Source organism: Coturnix japonica, chromosome 4 (assembly GCF_054131305.1).
Source record: "Coturnix japonica strain WE chromosome 4, WE-NBRP24, whole genome shotgun sequence".
In the NCBI taxonomy this organism is placed as follows: Eukaryota; Metazoa; Chordata; class Aves; order Galliformes; family Phasianidae; genus Coturnix; species Coturnix japonica.
The window spans coordinates 16,888,636-16,907,024 of NC_140666.1; the positions used below are offsets into that span (position 1 = coordinate 16,888,636).

At 37.2% G+C, this 18,389-nt stretch overlaps 1 protein-coding gene across 1 annotated transcript in view; it reads right to left on the minus strand.

Moving 5' to 3' along the window:
* Positions 1–248: 248 nt before the first annotated feature.
* Positions 249–18,389, minus strand: part of LOC107312666 (connector enhancer of kinase suppressor of ras 2-like) — a 167,892-nt gene continuing 149,751 nt past the window's right edge. Inside the window, exons 21-25 of the mRNA XM_085544621.1 lie at positions 10,482–10,552; positions 9,666–9,769; positions 7,719–8,226; positions 7,219–7,418; positions 249–6,805 (exon numbers count right to left, since the gene is read on the minus strand). Coding sequence (XP_085400747.1) covers positions 6,590–6,805; positions 7,219–7,418; positions 7,719–8,226; positions 9,666–9,769; positions 10,482–10,552 — 1,099 coding nt within the window. The 3' untranslated portion in view covers positions 249–6,589. The remainder of the gene's footprint in view (positions 6,806–7,218; positions 7,419–7,718; positions 8,227–9,665; positions 9,770–10,481; positions 10,553–18,389) is intronic.

Sequence of the window (18,389 nt, forward strand, 5' to 3'; positions counted from 1 at the left end):
AGTCACAGCGTGGGGCTTTGTTGGTTACTCTTCGTAAGTGTAGTTATAGAGGGCTGCCCAGGGAGGTGGTGGAGTCACCGACCATGGGAGTGTTCAAGAAACGCTTGGATGTGGTGCTGAGGAATATGATTTAGCCAGGAAGCATTGGGAATGGTTGGACTAGATGGTCTTCTAGGTGTTTTCCAACCTTGATAATTCTGTGATTCTGTGATCACGCACTAAAACAACCTGAGCACAGAGTTGAAGTGCAGATAATTCCGTTTATTGAAGTCCAAATTTACAACTGAAGTTTACAACTTTTTTTTTTTTCTCCCCCCAAAACAAAAGCTTCGTTTGAATTTAGGAAGAATAAATGTTCTGTTTAATAATGTACAGACTATATCTCTTAAATAAGTTAATATCTTTGAAAAAAGAGCAATATGTTCCTTTTTTTAATGTTGCAGTGCAACTTACAACTTACACGTCTGTGCAATGTACCATGAGGTATCTGCCCAGTGAGCAACACACAGTGAAGTTTTCCATTCATAAGTTTTCATTGTAGACACACAAAAAGTTAACAAGTTCATCTGTGATAGAAAAACGCAGCCGGTTACAGTAGTTCACACAGAAGTCATCTGAGAAGAGGAAAAAAAGAAACCTAACGTTCACTGCCTATAGAAACTATTGGGTCATCTCTCAACATAGACAAGTAGAAAATTAAAAATACTGTTGTGAAACCGAAGAATACTGTATTATCCAGGGGTTGAAACCCAGCCTAACCTGTATGCTTCCAGTTAGAGCAGTTTTCTCTCTCTGTTACAGTGAGCTGAAGGATTTACTATGGTGTCGGTAGAGCATCTGCTCATGAAAGCGCTTAAGCAAGATGGTAATTAGAGAAAAGTTGGAGGATGTCACAAACTGTGATACAACTCAGACACCTTCCCTGGCGTGGACAGATGGTTCACCGTGACCTCTCAGTTCATCTCACAGTTGTTTGGAAAAACAAGGCTGAAACATGGAAGATTCCGAGTATTTGAAGCTTTGACGCTTCAAACATTTCAAGATGGCTCTTACTAAAAATACTTATTTTTCATAATGACATAAAACACATATTTACTTTAGAAAGAATCAACCACAACATAACTTGGTGATAAATAACAGTTCTGCCGCTAATACTTATATACATACTGCTTGTAAACAAAAAATGCCCACAGGTCATGGAGTCTCCATGAGTTTTATACAAGGCGCTATAGATTTCTTTTTGTTATTGAAAACAGTCCTATTGAAAGTTTGGTTTATAACCTCCTATTGCTACAGAAACAGTAAGAATGTTTATATTTACAAAGAAACAAAGACCATGGAGACCCCATAGCATTATTTGCTAAAGATCTGAAGTTCGTGGGGTTTTCAAAGTACACGTTTATCAGCACGTTCAGATTGAATTAACAGTACAGGTTGAACACCAGCAGTACAATACTCTAGTGCTTTGGTATTTCAACCCCTGAATATACAAAGACATTACTACAGCCTACTTCACAGTTTAATGCAAGTAAAGTGCAAGCCATAGTACAAGGGTGTCATACATTGTCATACATGTAAGCATTATCTATAAAAGGCTCTCTATACAAGTTTTATTAGCTACTTTAGTAAACTAGACAGAAGTCACCTATGGCCCAGCAATTAATGCTCTTGCAAGGATATTGTCTTTGTAATACAGTATGTGTCAAATGTAAAAAGTTTATTAATACTAGTGCATTTCTCCTAGATTCTAACCTGCTTCCATTTCAGATTTGTAAGTTGAAAACCTTGTTTCTCAGTAAAACAAAAGTCTTAACTGGTAACGAGGCCTTTGCTGTTATTTTGGCCAGCGAACAAGTTTTGTTAAGACATTTGCTTCGTGGTTGCCAGTGGAAAAAAACAAAGCCATAGAGCTAATATGTATAATGTGGCATCCTTATTGAAACTGCAGCATTCAGACAGATACATTTACAGTCAGTAAAAAGATCTGTATTGATACCCTCACCAGTGCCTGAGAATGAGTCATATTCTAGAAATGTGAGGACAGAAGTCAGTGGACCTTTCAGGTCAAACAGCAATTTGTTGACATGTTTTTTAATTTCTTCAGCATTGCTTTCTTTCAAACGCTGCTCGTGCAGCGGCATTAATGCACACAGCAGAGTCCCTGGCTGTCACATCAACCCTTGTATGCATGTGACACAAATAAACACATTGTGTTTGTCTGCAGTAAGAATGAATGTGGTCCTAAAGATAACGGTGTGCAGTATCTCCCAGAGAATTGTTTCTCCTTCTCTGACCACTGGGTCCCAGTACAACATCAGCTGTCTCAACACAGACAGCCCCCAAAGCTGAAAGTCTGCTAAAAGCTTAAACAATATTCTTTATAGACCTCAGGCTAAGTATGGAAGCATGGCATAAGCATAGAAATTAATCTTAAACAAATGGTTTTTCATGTACGATATCAAGTGCAATACCAAGAATAGTCACCTGCCTAGACACAGAGAATGGAACTGCTCAGAGATAAAATACTATGCTCATATGTAATAGGAATAAATAAATATTTTAAATTCAGCTAAGACAATACAACTTACTTGTTCTCGTTCGAAACAACAGTGTATTCTCCATTCATTAGCTGGCAATATGTCTCAGGTTTGATTTCCAGTGTGTTAACAAGCACTGAGAGCCAAAGCCATTCACTGTAAACAGGAGATGGGAGAACCTGTCCCAAGAGGAGCCTGTCTGACAAAGCTGCTCTGAACCTTAGCTTTAATGAGGGAAACCTTCTAGAAGGAAAGAAGGAACTTGTTGTTACTTAGTAGAAATTAATTAGATAATATTTGCTTCTTGCGTCTGTCACTTTATTAAAGATTCTTATAAATAATTATTAATAAACATCATTTGGCAATAGGGAAGAGTGCTTATTATCTCAAAGGAGATCTTAAGCTCAGTGGTCTAAGGCCTGTGGTATGTGCAGTCTTCTACGGATTTACCCTACAGACAAAAAGGCGTTAGTACAAGGGCTGCTCCGAAAGTAATGCCTCCCATTTTATTATGCTGGCCCATGAGGTCAGAGGTGGATGTTGGTGGGATGGCAGGAGAAGTTGAACCTTCCCACCAATATTCTGTTACATTTTGCTGCTGTGTGACAGATGGCAGCAGAGGGGCAGGTTGAGGAAATGATGTCTGGTAAGGAATTGCCTATGACACTAAAATCTAATGCAGAGCAAAAAGTGCTCGTGATGTGTTTGAGAAAGCAGAAGATGCAGTCAGGTGGGTTTTGCCAGTGAAGTAAAGCAACCGGCTCTTTTGTGGAGGATACAGATTCCTGGCACAATACAACACAGATTGATTTTGGTGATGACAAACAGAATCCTACCTGTTCTGCCTTCGAGTACAAAGCCAGTATTTTCCCAACTTTATTTCTGTCAAAGAACTTGGGGACACAAACTGATGAGAACCTCTTCTTCCTTTGATTACATCTTGTTGACATTAACAAGCCTAAATTCAGGAAAGCTGTTGCCTAAAATCTATGAAAACAAGAAAAAAGCTCCAGTATTCCCAGGAAGTGCTACTGAACTGGCTTCTAGGATGGTTTTCAACAAACAAAGAACTCAGTGGATACAGAACAGTATATTCAAAAGAAGGGGAAACAAAGACACTAAGATGGCAGGAAGAAAATCTATTATGCTAATAAATGTACTGTGATACTGTAGTACTGTCATAAGTAACTACTAATACTGTTTATTTCCCTTGAAGAACTCAACAGCAGACTTTCTTTTTTCCTAACTTAAACATTATGTAATTACAGCTGCCTTAATTTCAGCTGCATTGTACAGAGTTAGAGAACCTTTTGGTCCAGGAGAAACTGACTTATTTGGATTTGGTACATGGGTTTTGGATACAATGTCCTTATTGCTCTTGTTCAGTTAGACTAATTCCCTCTATTGATGCTTTTGCTGTTCAGTTGTTCAGTAACTATAGTGCTCACACTGTAAATATGTTTAAACAGAGTTTTACATTTTGCATCAATACTGCAACTCCAATTTTTATGACAAATTGTTGTTCTCTATTTCCTGTATGTTTTTTAGGTGTTAAAGCCCTCAGTGTATGCTTAATATTCAGTAGGATATGTATAATGTGATCCTGCTCCGCTCTGATGCATGCATGGAAGGAGCCATTGTCTTCAGTGACTCTCAAGTCTATAGTTCACTTGCTAAAGCATGTCAAATATCCCTTCGTGTTGCATGTTCTATCCCACTGCATGTTGGACAGAGCCCTTCTGGCCAACTCCAGAATGGCCCTACCACAGGTCAGAGCTCAACCATCAGCAAAGCAGATGACATATTTAAGACAGGCCAAAAAAATATTGTGCACTGTTTGCAAGGGAGTGAGAAAAATCAAAGAGACAGATGTGCAGATAACAAGAAAAGAGGAGGAAAAGCTGGGGGGATGTTCTCAGGCACAAGAGCAAAGATTCCCTTGCATCCTGTGGAGGAGAGCACTGGGAGCAGTGGATGGATGTGCCCTGATGGAGGCTGCAGCCTGTGAGGAGCCCACGAAGGAGCCTGGAGGAAACAAGCAGGAGCAGTGTGCTCTTGAAGGACTGCATCCCACAGATTGGGCTCATCCTGGAGTAGTACTGGAAGAACTGCAGCCTGTGGGAAGGATCCATACTGGAAGCTGATCAAGGACTGTATCTGTAGGAGTGGCATCATGCTGGAGCAGAGGAATATAGTATGAGGCAGGAGTGGCAGAGATGGAGTGTTACAGACTGACCACAGCCTTCCATTCCCCATCATCATGGTGAGAAAAGTGGGAGGAAATAGAAGAGCCAGGAAAGGAATGAAGTTGAGCCTGGGTAGAAGGGGACAGTGTGGTTTTAATTTTGTCTTTGTTGCTCATTATCTCGCTCTATTTTTAATGAACAGGTAATTTAAGTAGTTTTCTACAAGCTGAGTCTATAATTGCTAAATGATCTTTCTGTCTTTATTTTGACCGATGAGCTTATCTCCCTGTGTCCTGTTAACTTGCCACAGCTGCATGATGAACACTGTCCTAGACAAACGGAACACCTCTACCCAGTCCTGGCTTTGTGAATACTTCAGTCTCTTTCTGGAAATTAGAACCTCTTTGAGATAACTTTTTTTTTTTTTTTTTTTTTTTTTTTTTCCCATATTATATTGAATTCTATGAATTTTACAGTTCTCGGTATATGAGAGACAGTTAAGTTTACATAGTGACAAATTATCAGTGAATATCTCTGTTTAAGTAAAATGGCATCAACTGAATTCACACCTCCTTTGTTCTGTGTTCTAGAAATATTCTAGCAAGTGTAGTTGAAGAAAACTATGAACCTGTGCTGGAAACTTATGTTCAGTAACATTCAGAGCAATCTTTTTTTCAAGAATGCAGGTATTTTCTCCAAACTCTGATTCATTCCAATCCAAGCAAGGAAGTGAAAAACATGATGTGACCTGTGTGTCTTTTCAAAACCAATCAGTACGGACTGGTTTTCTTCAAGTGATGTCATGAATAACTTCACCCACTTGCTGATGTACTACTAACAGTTAAAAATTATTGCCAGACATTTTATGGTTTTTAATCATTTACTCACTTCAGGATGCCGGTCTATTACAGAATTGGATTAGATTTTTTTTCTACTTAATACTTATCCTTGAAGCATCAGAGCTTTTTTGAATTGTGTGACTCACAGGCATGCGTCACTTAAATTCACAGTGAAGAAACCATGAAAACCTGCAGAATGTGCCGTATTCAGTGCAGACGTTTTTCTTTCACCATGAAATATTTCAAATTATGTTAAAAGCAGCGTTAAGTTGCAGCATTAGTGAACAACCAATATTGTTCTACTCATATCTTCACTTCTGTGCCACACCTACACACTTATATTCATTCACTTTAAAGGCAGGCACAGTATTTTACAAACATAGTATCTAAATGGCATATACTGTATGCCCATAGGGCCAGATTGGGATCTATTTGCTAGATGTACAGTGTACATTTTAAGGCACACTATAGGGATTGAGTTTACATTTTGATAAATCTGTCCTTTTATTTGCAAAGATGGTCACTACTTGGAAATGTAGTAAAAATAATTGTTCATCTCTAAGAGTGTCCAATGTTTTATGTTTTCATTTTATATTTTTCTCAAGAAAAAAACATGAAAATGTGAACTGTAGAGCATTTAAAAAGTAAATATTAACATATTGTGTTACGTTTTATATACATAGATATATTCAAATATATCTAAATATATAAAATGATTGCAGGAGCTCATACTAGAAGCTTGGTTTTAGTACAGTACTTTAAATATACCGGTGTTTATTTTCAGTTACACTTCTGCACGGCTTCTTTCTAATGCAGAGCTTTATACGGACATCGGTCGATAATAGCAAACAAAAAAAAATAACAAAGAATATTATTGTCTTATCATGCAATGTAGTAGGCATCCTGTGGCACTATTCTCTTATCCAACTTATTTACAGTACTGCTGAGCACATTATTTATAAATATTACAGTGTTTGTCTTACTGATTTTTCATGGCACCCAGCAATTATTCATGATACAAGTCCTGTCAGACATGAGTTTCAATGAATGAATGTGTATGTGTCAGCATTGGTGCTGAGGTTGCAAGTTCAGAGGCTCCATTTTGAGATTTCAGAGCAGCACTGTACTCACAAATGTCCAGGAAAAACTCATAGTTCTTTAGTTTCCAATCTTTAAACTTCTTTGATGTTAAGTTGGGATCATCCAGAAGGCTGTTGATAACAGTGAGGTCCCCTTCCTTCGCCTATCAAATTCCAGAAAGACACAGTACATGTCAAAATGAAATGTATCCCACACTTTGTATTTTGGAATTTTATTTCTTCTTTAATTGTAATGCAAGGTACTAGAGAGACTGCTATGGACACCTGAATTTTTTGTCAATATTCAGGAACTACTGCAGCTTAATCTGGTTGACAGGTCACGTCCTGGCACTTTCTACAACGTGTCTATAAAGAGTGCCAAGTAATGTTTGGCTGGTTGGTTTTGGCTTCACTTTGATTTGAGACTACAACACAATTTCTTTCAAGTACTGTTAGTTGCTCTGAAATGTAATTCTAAAGCGGTAAAGAAACACTCTATATCTATGGGAAAATGCTGAGAGTTTACACTTCTACAAGTTCAGATTTCTCATACACAAAATTAATGATAAAGCCTTACTTTTAAAGTGCTCTTGAGTGCTCTGATGTGGTGAAGCTTTTCATTGATAACTGGATCATTACATCGCTTTACAAAAGACTTGCGGAACTCCTGCTTGGTGGAAGGGCGCTGTTCTCCAAAAGCTGACAAACTAGCTTGTTCCAGAGATTTATAAAGCTCTTGCAGACCATCTAAGTTTTCTTCAGTTTCTTTTATGCTTTCTGAAAGAAAATAAAGAAAACTAAGAACAGCCACAGCAATTCAGCTGAAGTAGATAAAAAAAACAAACTGCAAATTGGTGTGTAAAATAACCTATGACACAGCCTTCCCATTTTCAGTTTGAAAAGCCACAAAGCTATATCATTAAACACTACATTCAAGCATTTTAAATGCAAAGTCCTCCACAGCCACTGATTAATTTGTCAGAACCAAATCCCGATGGACAAAAACTTGGCTGAGAATAATGGAATTACTACTCTTCCAAAGCAGTAAGGAATATCAGAGCATCTCCAAAAGCTTACCTTCTGCACAAAAACTATTATGCCTTCTAATAGGAATTTTCTCTTCTAAGATTTCCTCTGTTCCTTCTATGGACTTCACTCGTCCCTTAACCCTGACATCTCTATTTCGTGGAAGACTTTGACTGCGTTGCTTCTGTGGCCTGCTATGAGAGCTATGTCCTCTCTGACATTCCACTAAAGGGAAAGGCCCATCCTGTTCATAGTTATGACGTCTTTGTACTGGCAATGTTGCTTGTCTTCGTCTTTCTGGTGACATTCCAGGCTGACCACTCACATATTCTGGATCAGGAGGAACAGTTTGGAGAAAATGGAGCCCTGAACTGGTTAATGGAGTCTCTATCAGATCCTGCCACGAGCGTCTTTCTCGGTAGGGAGGTCTGCATCCTGAAGAGTGTGTGCTTCCTGCTACATCTTGTCGAGAATCTTCAGCAGAAGAATGGGAGTATGTTGATTCACTTGAAAAGTGTCGTCCATGTTTGGCTTCAGGGAATGGACTTGATGAAGTCACCTGGAAAGAAACAAAAAGATCTAGCTTTAAGACAAGGTTTAGAATATTCCCAAGAAAATTTCAAGAACATGATACGTACTAATAAAATGGACTTATATGTGTGTTTTGATATGTCACAATATGAACCTTTGTGAACAGAACATACCTAGCTGTGAATACTTTTATGCAAGTGCTATGTTTTAACCACTCCCTATTCTTGTTTTGCACATTCTCTGCCTGTTGGCAACTACTGCTGGAAAGAACCACTTGAAAACAAAGGTCTTCTGAAGACCTGTCCATTTTATGCTCAGTCCAGCAGTGTGCTGTGAAGACATGAAAGCCCCCAAAGAAATCATAATTGGATTTCCTTTTTTTTAGAGGATAAATATCCAGCCAAACAAGAAAAAAAAAAAAAAAAAAAAGCCAACAAAAAAACTTCAGCACCCAGGAAAATTTCTGAATTTGGGGGACCGCTAAATGTATCAGATCATTTTAATTCTGCTGGGTCTGTGTATCATTGTAATTCAAAAACAAAGAGAAAGGCAAAAAAGTGAAAAAACAGAAAGGGAGAGGCTTAACCTGTGTCTCAGTTGATAAAACAGCATCACATGGGTGAATATCAGTCTGAACTTCACCCATGTGATGCTGTTGCCTCAGTCACTCTTTCTTTGGGTCTGGTTGTGTGAGGATCGTGTCATTCACGCTGAAGAAAAATCTGAAAGAAAAATAGAGAACAGTCCTATCTGCTTCGAAACAGATTAAATATCACAGCATGTTCTATATGTTAGAAATGTTCTTATTTGCTACTAGAACCTGTTCGTAAGCACTTTTTCCTCTAATTTATCAAAACCTCTCCCTACACAATATACTAGAAGTATTTTTGTCTGCTACTTAATGTCTTTTGACGCTGGCAGAAAATACTGTCACTGCTATTTTATTGTATGCAATGCTTCATCTGGTGAAAAACAGACCAAAAAAATAAAAAGCCTTACCTCTAAAAATTCATTTTTAAAAAGGAATGTTCATACTACAATGTAATTATGAAATGAATGTGATCTGCTCTTAATCTCAAACACCCAATAACATCCAATGTCCAATACTCATGACCTGAAAAACAGTCTCGGCTAATGCAAACTGTCCCATTCATTGCATTATGTTCATATTCTGCAGTGAAGTCAGCATTTGAATCTTTTGTTGATATTAGGTATTGTATTATACTACAAAAAATGTAGTATACACAGTCTGGTGGCATATCTGCATAAGAAGACATTCACCTCTCCTTACTTTGTAGTCGACTTCTTATGGAAACAGTTCATAGCTCATGGGGAACAGCACTAATTTCATTCTTACAATGAGATCTATCTTTGTTCAACCTTTATAATAATTAATATTCTAAACAAACAAAATGCAGATCAAAGCGCATCCTTGGTGGTGACCTAACGTCAGTATTTATAACTTACTGAAGGTGTTCGGTGATAGGTGTCACACAGTGTTGAGGAGCCTTCCTGCTTCAGGGTTAAAGAGCCGTCAACATCATCCTGGTCACTTTCACTCCAGTAATCTGCTAACAAAGCATTCTGGGTTTCAGTGATGTATTTTTCCACAAGAAAGCTATTCTGACAGTTTCAAAATATCATTAGCTTGCAAGGGCAAACATTTCACAGTCACCTAGGTCACTTGGCAGCCACTAAGAAGCAGATCTTGCAAAAACAGATGGTATTTCAGATACACAGGTACAAAGAACCACCTTCCAATGATTTAGGAAAGTGTTACAGAAAGCACATTAAGCACCTAACAACTGTACAATAACAACAGCTTCTGGTCAGAGTTTCAAAAGGAGACTTCCTTCAAGGAGCCAAAGTAGAACTGAGCCTAAACATTTACTTGAACTGCGTTCACCTAATAGGTCATGACAAAAAAGGCAAGGCTCAGAAGATGAAGAATGGATCTAAAGCACATTTTGACAATGTAACTGTGATGTCATCACTTGCTGTAGGGTGATGAGCATAGGTGATGGCTCTGCTCTCAGAGATCATAATGCAGCATGGACTTCACATTGTGTTTATCATTTTTAAAAAATATTTCTTAAAATTATTATTCTGGATTTTATTTTATTGTTTTGGTGGCACTAATAAATCTAATTCTTCAAGGCTATATGTTCTTATGATAAGACATAGCCCACATGTTAATAAAGAAGTCAGTTATGACATCTTCAGTTTCATTCAAATAATGAACAGATGTACTCTCTGTTCTTTTACTTATCTCTGAAACATCACCTTCATCAGGATGGATATCCTTGTCATCGGGTGTGTAACCAATTGCTGCGAGACCCAGACGATTCATCCACCTAAAAGAATAACAGAAAATGAAGAAGAGGGTTATTTAAAAGCGGTGTCAAGTGTAAACCTGATGGTGCACAGATTCCCATCATGTATAAAAGTCAGAAACAATGGTTAGTCCCTACACTGAGCACTTCAGACTGTTAAAATCAAAATTCAGTAGTTAATCATCTCAAGGGAGTGAAAGTTGTTCCAGTTCACACTGCATTTATTGCACACTGTATTTATTGTGATCACTACTACAAGAACCTTCCTGAAAATGCTACCAAAGGACTATATAACAAACTGGAATGAAGATAATACCTGCATGAAAACCCATATCTGAGTTACAGTCTTAAATACTCCCTTCCACAATGACCAAATTATTGTCAACAATTTCATAGCATATTGAATGTGTTTTCTAGAAGGAGCTCTGTTTTCTTTTCAACAATGCAATGCGCATTTTGTTTATAATTATTTTCTTGACTGGTGAATCCTATAACGACAAAAATCCTTTCAAAGACTGCTCAAGTAAGATATTAGTAAACATTAGGTACTCTACAACAGTCACCATTTTTTTGCAGATGGAAGCAGGAAAGCTATTAAGTGTAATTAGAACAAAACAAGCTTCTAAGGGCATTCATGAATACATTACTTTTGTAAAGACAAATATGAAGGATAGAAGGAAGGAGATAGAAAATGAAGGAAGAGCGTACTCCACTAAAAATAGAATACAATTCAGCACGTATTCATCTACTGGTCTAAGCAGTGCCCTGCAGTTGCTCAGAGCAATGGTCTTCATCTGTAACATTGGAGAGAAAACTGACTCACTGTATGGCCTTCAGCAAATCATTCTATATATCTTATGACTTATATAAGTATCAAAAGAGGATAACAACATTTACTTCTTACAGGTAATTGTTATAATGATTAGTTCAATTGCAAAAGCATGAAAATACAAAGAATTGTACAACCGCATTGCTTTGCCTTTCCATATTAAAACAGAAGTCCCCAGATTGGAAGTGAAAATTAAATCAATAATTATTTTTCACAAATACCAGCTACAGGCTCAGAACTGCTAACAGAGACATTGCATCAGCATGCATACCTCATCTTTATCATTAAGGAAGTAAATTTCAAATGGATTAACGGGTTTACTGGAAGGCTGATTTTCTGCAGTGCTCACCAGAATAATTTCATTCAAGAAAGGACACGCTGATCACTTGACATTTGCTTCGTTTTAAAGGCATGATATTTATAGCAGTAATTGAAATGACATCATACTTTTTCCTCATTATTAAACATTTGTATTTACTATTTTTTTCAACAGCTATTCCAGAATTTCTAATCTCATTAACATTGGAGAAAAACAGCTGTAGTCATACTTTACCTTGACAATTAAGCATTATGCCTCAGATACTTTAACTGAGGTTCTGCTTAAGCACCAACGATAACCAGGGTGCTACCATCTTCAAACTCAAACCAAGTTCAGCCTCTTCGGTGATCAATGTGCTGAAATTTATATTGGCTTAAATTTCTTGCCAGTTCTATCTTGTTGCTCAATGTTATTTGGTGCTGACTGTTAATATTAACCTTCAAAATAACATGGATTTCCTCAGCAGACAGATTATCTGCTTTATTCATATGGCCTCAATGTCCATATCTAGAATTAGCAGAAGGTACTTTTCCTTCTCGAAGGTTGCCCAGATTTGTTTTTCCTACCAAAAGGCAAGAAGATCTTTGCAACAGTTACAAGTACATTCTTACCTCATTTACCACAATTCAGAGTTAGCTCTTTGTCAAGGAAATGAAAAGGGATATCTGATGACATTCACTGGTTTAAAATGATAAATTCTCGTCTAACAAAAGAAAAAGAATCTCAATCTTAGGCTTTGTACTTTTTTATAAAGCCCAAGTGAATGTTTTTGAGGTTAATCAGGAGTTACAGAAGTGCTGAGATTACAGATCTTTTTCTTACAGTTAACACATCCTTCCCCCCCGCCCCCAAGGAAATGCAAACTCAATTCAAAAGGAAAGCTGTGTAAACATGATGAATTTGCCTGATGAGCAAATGCATACTTCCATTTTTATTAAGAAAACAGGCAGCCAAGGTTATAAAAAAGTTCTCTCTGGAAAGCATGAAACTCAGCCACTTGGTTCATAACTTTGCACTGAATGCCTTGAAGGCAAATGTCAAGTTTCAGGAAGGCAATGGGAGCTGTGTGTCAGAATCAGACTCTCTAAGGGATAAATGACTGCACGCTTAATCAAAGGTCATGCAATGCAAGACTATATGCTATACCTGTCAGGCAGCACAGTGAAGAAACAGGAGATAGTTTGTCTAGTTTGGTTTATATTGCTGCTTCCCTCATAGCACTTTGTATTGCGTGGGATCATAAAAAGACTTGAGATACTCTGGCAGGTACATGTATAGCAACCTTACATGTACATCCCCATAGATCTCAGCCCCAGAGGCAGAGAGTTTGATGCCTCTTACTCCAAAATAATAATCTTCCTTTTTTCCTCCCTCCCTTCCTCAATTCATTTCTCAAAAATAGGCAGGGAACAACTTAAACAGTACTTTTCACTAGGTTTGATTCTAGACCGATCAGCAAACGGCAGGGTTTGCATTCTGGACAGAAAATAGCTGTGATGCATGTGGAGCTGCAAGGTATCCCAAGGATACTCTACTCCAACATTTTATTTTCAAGGTTGTATAGAAACCCCACAATAAACAAGTCTTACCAAATTACATACATTGTAACAACTTATAGGGAAACAACAAGTGTTTCTTTCGATCTTTCTTATTGCCTTTACCTTAGAAAGCCAAAAGGAGGGAATGGGAAGCCTCAGGAAAAGTCACGTCAATACAGGACTAAGTTTTGTACTATGTCTCAATAGCTCAAATTTTAAATAAATCCGACTTGGTTTTAATTAATTCTGTTGATTATGAACAGGCACCGTTGTCATCGCTTCGGGATAAAGTCGAGCTGCATGGCAGGAAGTTAAGTTAAATTTACTGAGATAATTCTGGTTAGTACCAGGGGATTGCAGCCCAGGGACTGTTCTGCAAGTCTGATTCTACCCCAAGGCCTGGAAAGGGATGTTTACAAAGACACCGAGGGCAGTCATGAACTAAGTAGCTGTGACAATAATCAAAACTTGATACTGAAGAGTGAGTCATGCTTGAAATGCCCTGAGTTGTCAGGAGGCAGCAGCATATTCCCCTACTGATCATTTAATAAAAACACTGGAGAAATGTTAAAATGGACCAAACAACCAGAAAAACATTTTCATGCAGCTTCACTGTCCTAGTAGACTGTATTAAAAAACAATGACATGCCACCACTCATTTTACAAATGCAGCAAGTTTCTGTCTGCTGTTACAGTTCCTCTTGCAGAGTATAACAATGAGCGGAGCCAAGGTCAGTGCAAGTCCCTGGGACCAAAGGCAACAAGAACTCTCAGAGCACTAATCCATTTTAACAGTGCCCGGCAAAAGATGGAAACAATTTATGAAAGGATGCATTTTATCAATGGCTGTAGAAAAAAGAAATCATTTCTTGAAAACGAATCCAGGTGAAAAAGGAAATAATGGACATATTCTGAAAAGTTTCAGAGCAGGAATATATCTGTCTTCACTTTTGGGATTGCCTATATATATATACACATTATTTGTCTAAAACAGAAAAAAAACCAGATCTGAAGTGGAAGATAAATTCAACTAAATCAAGTTATCTTTTAGTTTATTGAAATATAGGTCCTCTTGAACCATCTATTTCATACCTACAATTTATTTAGTGCAATTTATATGTATTTTCAGGTTATAAACTTTGTATTACATCCTCTCAGACCGGTGAGATAATTGGATTCCAGAGCTCACCGTAAAATTATCTGCAATACCAAATTATATTTTTAAATCAATTTTGTATTTGGTATGCTGGCTTCTTTCCGACCAGTCTTGCTTAATGGACGTCTGAAAAATCAATGTTTCCTTTTTAGGCTCTAAGGGTTCATTATTTTCACTGTTCACTAAGGCTGTACAAGTAATACCCTCATTTAACAGAATAAAAGTTCATGTAATAGGTATGGCTAAGATTATTCCTTTTTTGGGTTGTTTTTTTTTTTTTTTCATTACATAAAAGAAGCCCAAACATATAATCCATGTCTCACCCTGACATATAGCACTGAGCGGTTTTCTCAATGAGCTCATCTCTCCAAATGTATCTACTCTCGACAGCCTGCATTTCTACTATTTTATTTGTCACAGTTGCTGAAATTTGTGAAGTCAAATCATTCAAGGCATAAACTGTAAGTACTCTCTGATTTGATAATTTGACACGACTCTGCTGATCTTGTTTCATGCATTGTCTTCTTAGATTTGTCAGGCTGGAAAAATATGGAAAAAAAGCCCCAGATGCTTTAAGAGTTGACAAGTGAACCATAGCAATTGATGCCCTCTTTGTGTGTGCATCTACTTCATGCACTTAATGGGGATTTTTTATATTTTTTGTATCTTCGCTCTGTCAACTGAATGCACATCTGGCCTTTGTGCTCGGAAATCTGTTTTGTTTTGGTTCTATTTTCTTCTCTTTTGTCTTTAAATCCTGCTGGATGATAGACAATAAAATCCACTGCTTCTGTGGCAAATAAATAACTCTCATGGCAATAAATAAAGTAGCATCTTACTGTACAGATATAATTCTGTAACACAGAAAATATATACACAATAACTTTATGATAGACCACAATTTCAAATAAAAGCCTCAGGAAATCTACTCAGGAACCATCAGAGAAACTCACTCAGCTGGAACATCTCTTGCCAAATTTCAAATGCATTTCCAGACACATCTGTAGCAGCTCTAGCACTGCCTAGGTGAAGCAAAAGGAGTAGCCATTGCTGAGATGAACTTGGATTGATATGCCGATACCGAAGGGAATCAGTTAAGTAGATAAATGAATGAGTTAAGAAGAAAATATTGTCTTCATTAGTGAAATGCAGTGACTGGATTTCACCCTAATGTAGTCTTGTCCCATAGATTTAGCAGACTACTGTGGATAGTTCACCAGACTTTCTTGATATCCATCTACAGGCAAGTACCAGTTGCTGCCTCCATCTACCACCTCCTTTACTATGCCATTGCAGATGCTCCAGCATATGAATCCACCTTGTATGCCCTGAAAAGATATGGATGAGATTTTGGGGTTTGGAGACAGAAGGCAGAATATTGTTACAGAAAGGGACGATTTATTTCTGAAATCTGATTTCCACATGCTCTTAGAGAAATCAGATCAAACAGGCCAAATAATTTTGTTAAAGGTCTGATTTATATAGTTTTATCCACCACTTTTTCCTGTTAGTGAAAATTCCAGTTTTTGCAGTGTTAGCTTAATATTTCCAGTATAACATTACAATTTGGGACTATAATGCATGTTCACTTGTCACTGGGAGGTACAGCACTCTTCTCAAATACACTGCTCTACTAAATGCAGATGAACTGTTTGGCCCTCAGAACAGCTTCATCAATTAACAATGGTATTATTTCTAGCAGAATTTGATTACGTTAATTTTGTAATTCAGACTATGCAAATCCTGTGCATTAGGGATAAATTCACACCTGAATGCTGATTTGGATTGTGTGTTGGGTAATTGCAGTTGTGTTTTCAATTTCTTAAAGAACTTGTAAATAAGGACAGACAGATGTGACATGGATAGCCTTCCATTCGCTTGTTGACAAGCCTCAGTGTCTAACAGGGGTATATGTCAGAATTCTTTAGTTGCCAAGATCTTTGCTTAGGTGTTAGCTTATTCATAAGGAAAAAGTAAATTAAAACTGTTATACACACACAAATACTGGTCTACCATCTGAGATGGCAAAGAACTGACAATGACATTAACATGCCCCAAATTAAAGGAAGACAGCTGAATGAACTTTAATAGTTTAGTTTAATAGATTAGTTTAAAAGTTTAATAGATGGTTTAGACTCACTTGTTATACACCATATACAAAAATTCAGAAGATATGCACCCTGAAAATCGCTTATATTCAATAGCAGTTTAATCCAGAATATATCAACCTTTTCAAGTTTATTTTTAAGAGAAATCATGTTTTATAATCTTTCAGATCTTGGAAGATATTGTGAGCGATTCCTCCAAAATCAATTTATCATCATTTTACTCTTAAGTAGATAGTGTATTTTTGAATGACAGCCAAAGATTTGTGGGAATTATTAATATCGTGAAGTTAACCCAGTTATTCAAATCAAGCGTGGTCAAATGGTTCAGCCTATAACAGGAGGGTGTTTTTTTCCTTTCTTTAATGTTTGGAGTCTCCAAGGAGACTGTAAATGAACCACACGCTTCAATCACAAGGAAATTTTAAATAAAATAGACATTGTAAAACAACTGAAAATTAAATTCAATGCTAATTTCCTTAGGAGTATTAAAGCTATAAATAGGTTATACATGGTCTGGGAAGAGATGAAGCACTTGTGTGAAATAAGGCTTTAACAAGCTTGGAATACCACGTGACCATGGCAAGCAAAATTTGACTTCATCAATTTCATTATTAATTCATTTCTAAGAACACAGCTATGCTCATGTAGACCTGACAAAACAGCACGAGCATTAATTTTGCAAAGCAAAGTCTGTCTGCAACATGCTACACAGCAGGCAAAAATTCTGCTGCAAAAGAACAACACTATCTGCTACACACAAATCAATTACTACCCATCAGTGGGTAGTACTTTCAAAGGCCACTCAGTATTAAAGGCAGATTCTAATATTCTGGAGATTTAAAATAAAAATTCTATCTAGTAAACAGTGAATCTTGAGTAAGAAATTGAATATAAACAGCTATTAAAAAGAAGCTGTCGGTAAATGAAGCTGAAAAAAAGGCAATATATTCTCTACATCATGAATGAAGAAATGCCACTTTCCTCTTCTGCATATTAAGACTGGAAAATCCAGTTAAATTTTGTGGTGACGCCAGAATTATGAGATACCATATAAAGTATTTGCCATATTACCTTAGACTACATGGTTAGCAATGTGGTGGAAGGATAACAGCTCTTTAGGTGCATTTTTTTTTTCTCTGAATCTTGCATACTCCATTCAAATTTCAGACATGATGTCTGGGACGAGGAATTCCAGGAACAATATAAAGGCTGCAGGGGATGCCCAGAGATTTTACAGAGGCAGCATTGCAATCCATCATTTGTGTTGCTGAGTGAATTACAATTACCCCATTGGAATAGCACTTCTGGTGGAAAAATACCGCACAAGAAAAAAAAAAAATTCAAGGGAAAACCTCACCCCTCTTTGTCTCCTCTCATGGAATACAGAAAAAAAGGCTCTAGTTAATTCCAAACTATTGTGGCAGTATGATATGAAAACAGATTCTGGCACCTTACCAACTGTTATGCTCCATGGAGGCTGTAAACTGTCACAAAGACAGCTGTGTTGTCTCCTTAGTATAGGAAAATCAATGGATATTTTATTGAATGTACATCAAGACTTCCTGGTTTTCCTTGAGTCAGAAAATGTTACGGTGTAGTAGAGAGAGCTGAGCAATGGCACTTCAACAAATCACATCTATCAATGTAACTAAAATTAAGGAAGAAACGATGCATATTTAAAAGTGGCAGAAGAACCTCAGTTTTGTACAGAACAGATCTCAGCCAGATTACATAACCAAATAATGAAACACTGCTAACAATGAAAACAAATGTTTTGCAGTAAATTTACATCCAAGTAGTAGACCTGGCTACAGTGAGATACTCCTGAGAACTGAACCTCCTCCTCCTCCTCATCCTCCTCATTAGTGAATGATGAACAGGCCTGAACTGTTTCAATGCATCTAATCT